The sequence below is a fragment of the Micropterus dolomieu genome, linkage group LG06 (genome assembly GCF_021292245.1).
Source record: "Micropterus dolomieu isolate WLL.071019.BEF.003 ecotype Adirondacks linkage group LG06, ASM2129224v1, whole genome shotgun sequence".
NCBI classification, from domain to species: Eukaryota; Metazoa; Chordata; class Actinopteri; order Centrarchiformes; family Centrarchidae; genus Micropterus; species Micropterus dolomieu.
This window is the reverse complement of record NC_060155.1, coordinates 30,040,148-30,045,988: the sequence shown is the minus strand read 5'-3', so window position 1 is coordinate 30,045,988 and position 5,841 is coordinate 30,040,148. Positions and strand designations below refer to the sequence as shown.

Here is a 5,841-nt window from a genome sequence, read left to right as displayed (position 1 = left end):
ACTCGCCCCCTAGCACTCGCCCTCTAGCTTTTGCCCTCCAGCACTCGCCCTCCAGCACTCGCCCTATAGCCCACACCCTCTAGCACTCGCCCTCTAGCTTTTGCCCTATAGCCCACACCCTCTAGCCCACGCCCTCCAGCACTCGCCCTCTAGCCCACGCCCTCCAGCACTCGCCCTCTAGCCCACGCCCTCCAGCACTCGCCCTCTAGCTTTTGCCCTATAGCCCACACCCTCTAGCTTTTGCCCTCCAGCACTCGCCCTCTAGCTTTTGCCCTCCAGCACTCGCCCTCTAGCTTTTGCCCCGCCCCCACTCATGTTGTTGCTTCCAAGTGACTTCCATGCTAGTTACATTAGCTTTAGCATGAAGTTAGCTCACCGGGATGATGTGTCAGCAGGAAGTCTGTTTTCAGTAGAAGTCGTGACTTCAGGCCTGTGAGGAGTCTCTGGTAGCCCCGCCCACCAGGAGCCATGCTGCTGTCAGTCAAATTAATAGATACCACTGTAAAACACACATATACAGACGCTGAGTGACAGGAGAAACACACCGCACATGTCAGTGTGATGTCAGCGTGATGTCACTGACCGAATCTGCACTTTGCTCTGTGGTTGAATCTGGACGGTTTCCCTTCAACTCCCAACAACTCATACGAGTCTTTATCCAGAGAGAGAGTCAGGTGACCTGCAGACAGAGAGACAGACACCTGTTCATGATAGATGATGACATCACCAGGTGGGGTTCTGATGATGTCAGCAGTGTTGAGTTTTTACCGTTTGGCGTCAGAGCGACGCAGGGATCTTCATCCACCCTGGTCCTGTATGACACACCGTACACACTACCTGAAACACACACACATTTCCACACGTTAACAGTCTGCTGCTGTTTGTTCATCAGGTGTGTTTGTGCAGGTGTGTGGGTGCGTGTGCAGGTGCGCAGGTGTGCGTGTGCAGGTGTTACCCTGGTAAACGGCCGTCTCCAGGAAGTGTTTGTCCAGCAGTTCGTATACTGGCAGCTTCCTGATCAGGTAGAAACTGCTGAAACTGTTTAATGCAGCGTCCAGGTGAGAGGGGGCGGAGCTACACTCAGGCAGCAGCACAGACACCTGCACAGGTGAAACGACACATTCCTTAAGCTGAGTGACATTTGTGTTTTCTGGCATGACACACATGTAACTCACCTGCGTTTCAGCACAGAACAGCCCCCCTGAGCACAAACCTGTTCTCCAGATGTTCCTGCTGGTTCTCTTTAGAACGTCTGAACGATCAAACTTAATCTGTGGAACTAAACTAGTGATGAGACGTAAATGTCCGCTGGATATTAGATTTCTGTATTCAGACACACAGTACTTAATAATAATAATACTAGCAGTAATACTAAGTATTATTCTGTGTATCAGGATACTAATCACTTGACGTGCAGCAGTACTGCAGTGTTAGTGTGTATTTGTACTACGTGTCTTGTATTATTTTATTTAACCAGGAGAGGCCCGTTGAGATTAAGAACCTCTTTTGCAAGGGTGACCTGGCCAAGACAGGCAGCAGCATATAAAAAATACCAACACAGGTACAGACAAATAACACGAGACTGGTAAGCTAACATTTCATAAAGTCATCTTTACACTCCAACAGCATTTACATATTAAGGCATCTGTCTTTCATTTTGGATTTAAATGCGTTTAGTGAGATGAATTCGGTGAGTTTCAAGTCCTTTTGCAATGTATTCCATGCTGAAGGTGCAGAATACAGTTCGGGTCTTTGGCACAGAGAGCATAAAGAAGTCCTGAGAATGCAAAGAGTGACGCCCGTTACTTTTCTGCATGATATGAACACATAGGTAGTTTGGCAGCGGAGCAAGAATTGCCTTATATATGAAAGTGTACCAGTGACAGAGCCTTCGGGTGGCCAGAGGACGCCACCTACCCGAGAGTATAGCTTACAGTGGTGAGTCAGCGCTTTGCAATTTGTAGGCTGTGTCAATCATATGAAGACTGCAGAGGTATGCATATATACCGATCACCATAGTCCAGAACAGATAAACAAGTGGTGGCCACAAATCGCTTTTTACTTTAAAAGAAAAACAATTTATTTTGAAAATAAAATCCCAGTTTTAGGCTCAGCGTTTTCACCAGGTGCAGCACATGTGGCTTAAAAGTCAGGGAGCCATCAATTGAAAGGCCGAGGTATTTATAGGAGGTAACAACCTCTGTTTCACTTCCCCCCAGAGGGACCACCGGAGGGATGCTTTGAAGCCTGGTCCTGGATTTGGTAAACAACATAAGTTTGGTCTTATCTGCATTTAGAACTAATTTCAGCTGCACAAGGGTATTTTGGTTGCTTGTATAAGAGCTGACGCACAGCAACATATGACAGTATCATCAGCATAAAAACGAAGATTTGCATTTGACACATTTTGACCCATATTGTTTATATAAATAGTGAATAAAAGTGGACCTAATACAGAGCCCTGTGGTACCCCCTTAGTGACTGCTACAGTACTGGAACATAGACCTCACAGCTAATACAACTGCTTGCTCTGAAAGTCCTGAGGTAATATGAGGCAATGATCAACAGTATCGAAAGCTTTGGACAGATCAATAAAGATTAATGCCGAATGTTGCCGCTTGTCAAGTGCAACCAAATTGTCATCTACCACCTTCATTGCAGCTGTGATGGTGCCACATCTTTTTCTGAAGACTGACTGATTTGTAGAAAAAAAACTGTATTTGAGTATAAAAACTCCTTTAGTTCATCTCTCACATCTTCAAGAATCTTAGCTAGTACTGATAAATGAGATATTGGCCTGTAATTATTTAGAATAGCTGGGTCACCCCCTTTTAATAAAGGGAGAACAAAAGCTGATTTCCACTGGAAGGTTAAACAGACACGTAAGAGGCACAGCTACAAAATCGGCTGCCAATTTCAAGACATTAGGATCAATAAGGTCAGGTCCGGAGGTTTTTCTACAATTTTAGGGCTTGATGAACTTACAGTAGTTTTGGTTCTGTCTGTGGAATCTCTCAGGTGAATCAGCTCCTCCCACCGAAGGACCAGGTCTTAGGTTTTGATGCGACCCCTTCTGGTTCTTCCAGAATCTGCCTGAACTGTCCTGCCTCAGTTGACCAGACCTGTTTCTCCTCCAGCCTGACGACCAATGACCGAGCTAGTCTCTGGTCCACATGCTGCTCCTTAGTGGAATAACTTGGCGCTACCTTCCAAATATCTGACTCTGAATGAGGTTGAGGATTTAAAATGCTCCAACGTATTTCTACATGGACAGAAGCAGGACGTCGGCGTGGACTGCTCAGACCTGCACCAGGTATTTCGGACTCGTTCCCACTCCTGCACTTTTTGGATCCCCGTCCATCTCTCTCCCACAGTGACCTCCTACCAAGACAAATCACTCCTATTCTCTTCCGTTGCGTTCTGCACGGCACAGACCCAGAATAACGCACATGTATATATCTGTAACGTTGTTCTTCTATTCCATATTTATATATTTCTACATTTATTTATGTTGACTGTGTGTTTGTCTACATGTAGCACCTCATCACCACAGCAAATTCCTCGTATGTGTAAAACACTACTTGGCAATAAAGCTGATTGTGATTCTATCAGCAAGCTGATGTTCTTGCTGGTAAAATCTCATTCACAGCCGTAGAGCTCGCTGTGCCCCCGACCCAGTCACACATTAACTTCCTGCCCCCCGGACCTGCCTGCTGTTTTCTGTGTCACCATCATCTGTTTTCAGACTTTTATTTTGAAATCCCGTGCCAAGCACGTTTTTTTTCTGTTAGCTGCTAACTGGCTAAGCTAACATGCTAACGAGCTAACGAGCTAACCTTGTGGTTGAAGTGCAGCTGCTCCACCTGAGAGCTCAGCCGGTTCTTCTCATCCAGGAAGCTGGACCGCTCACAGACCAGCAGGGACCGGGGAGTCCGGTCCAGATCAGCAGACTGCATCTCTGTCCTCTGAGCAGCGTCCGGATCCTGGTCCTGGTGACCCGCTACAACCTGCTTCCTGTGAGAGGTTTTCAAAATAAAAAGCTTCCGGCTGAAGAGCTCTATGAGAAGCTAGCGTCATTTTGACGTCACTTCCAATCAGCTGTGTTGTACTTTGTTCTGATCTGCAGTTCGCTAAAAGTCCCTCGCCTCCCACCGTAGTCACGTGTTCTGACCAGGAAGTGGAGGGAGCACGCTGTGTGAACACTGAGCTGCTGTGACTCGGCTTGGCTCGCTTTGGACCGGGTTCAGGTTCAGTTCTGGTTTCGGTGTTGGTGTGTGACCGTGTGTGACGTCATGTCGGTGGTCGGCTCCGTACCTGGACAGTTTGATGACGCAGAGGAGGAGAACAGGTGAGAAGCTCTGATCGATAATAATAATATTAACGTCACGTGAGGCCGTTTATTTACCGAGACACGTCCTGAAGTACTTGCGTGTGTACCAGAAGTACCTGTACACATAATGTGTACAAGCAGAGGTGGATAGAGCAACCCAAACCCATCAGTACCCCTCAGTACCCGTCAGTAACCATCAGTACCCGTCAGTACCCCTCAGTACCCCTCAGTAACCATCAGTACCCGTCAGTACCCGTCAGTAACCCTCAGTAACCCTCAGTACCCGTCAGTAACCATCAGGCGGGCTCACAGAATACTGCAGTAATACTCCGGTCTGTTAGGACCAGAACTGAGTAAAGACTCTGATTCAGCAAACTAATCTGTGAGGAGATGTGCTGGACAGGTGAGTTGACCTGCACCTGAGGGAGGCCAGCTGTGACATCATCACCTCCACATGACCTCACAGCAGCGTCCGGCATCCTGACATCAGACCGCGCCCTGATCTGAGCAACCGGCGAGAGTTCGCCGTCCTGACGTCAGAGCGTCCTGACGTCAGAGAGTTCGGCGTCCCGACGTCCCGACGTCAGAGAGTCCTGACGTCAGAGAGTTCGCCGTCCTGACGTCAGAGCGTCCTGACGTCAGAGCGTCCTGACGTCAGAGAGTTCGCCGTCCTGACGTCAGAGCGTCCTGACGTCAGAGCGTCCCGATGTCAGAGAGTCCTGACGTCAGAGAGTTCGGCGTCCCGACGTCAGAGAGTCCTGACGTCAGAGAGTTCGGCGTCCCGACGTCAGAGAGTTCGGCGTCCCGACGTCAGAGAGTTAGGCGTCCCGACGTCAGAGCGTCCTGACGTCAGAGCGTCCTGACGTCAGAGAGTTCGCCGTCCTGACGTCAGAGCGTCCCGACGTCAGAGCGTCCTGACGTCAGAGCGTCCCGACGTCAGAGAGTCCTGACGTCAGAGAGTTCGGCGTCCTGACGTCAGAGAGTTCGGCGTCCTGACGTCAGAGCGTCCTGACGTCAGAGCGTCCCGACGTCAGAGCGTCCCGACGTCAGAGCGTCCCGACGTCAGAGCGTCCCGACGTCAGAGAGTCCCGACGTCAGAGAGTCCTGACGTCAGAGAGTTCGGCGTCCCGACGTCAGAGAGTCCTGACGTCAGAGAGTTCGGCGTCCCGACGTCAGAGAGTTCGGCGTCCCGACGTCAGAGAGTTAGGCGTCCCGACGTCAGAGCGTCCTGACGTCAGAGCGTCCTGACGTCAGAGAGTTCGCCGTCCTGACGTCAGAGCGTCCCGACGTCAGAGCGTCCTGACGTCAGAGCGTCCCGACGTCAGAGAGTCCTGACGTCAGAGAGTTCGGCGTCCTGACGTCAGAGAGTTCGGCGTCCTGACGTCAGAGCGTCCTGACGTCAGAGCGTCCCGACGTCAGAGAGTCCTGACGTCAGAGAGTTCGGCGTCCCGACGTCAGAGAGTCCTGACGTCAGAGAGTTCGGCGTCCTGACGTCAGAGCGTCCTGACGTC

At 50.0% G+C, this 5,841-nt stretch overlaps 2 protein-coding genes across 2 annotated transcripts in view; one reads left to right on the top strand and one right to left on the bottom strand.

Annotated features, from left to right (window-relative positions):
* Nucleotides 1–4,023, bottom strand: part of rpp40 (ribonuclease P/MRP 40 subunit) — an 8,056-nt gene extending 4,033 nt beyond the window's left edge. Inside the window, exons 1-5 of the mRNA XM_046051225.1 lie at nucleotides 3,837–4,023; nucleotides 956–1,100; nucleotides 769–837; nucleotides 584–679; nucleotides 377–499 (exon numbers count right to left, since the gene is read on the bottom strand). Of these exons, the coding sequence (XP_045907181.1) occupies nucleotides 377–499; nucleotides 584–679; nucleotides 769–837; nucleotides 956–1,100; nucleotides 3,837–3,956 (553 nt within the window). The 5' untranslated portion in view covers nucleotides 3,957–4,023. The remainder of the gene's footprint in view (nucleotides 1–376; nucleotides 500–583; nucleotides 680–768; nucleotides 838–955; nucleotides 1,101–3,836) is intronic.
* Nucleotides 3,887–5,841, top strand: part of riok1 (RIO kinase 1 (yeast)) — a 15,670-nt gene continuing 13,715 nt past the window's right edge. Inside the window, exons 1-2 of the mRNA XM_046051208.1 lie at nucleotides 3,887–4,016; nucleotides 4,127–4,348. Coding sequence (XP_045907164.1) covers nucleotides 4,293–4,348 — 56 coding nt within the window. The 5' untranslated portion in view covers nucleotides 3,887–4,016; nucleotides 4,127–4,292. The remainder of the gene's footprint in view (nucleotides 4,017–4,126; nucleotides 4,349–5,841) is intronic.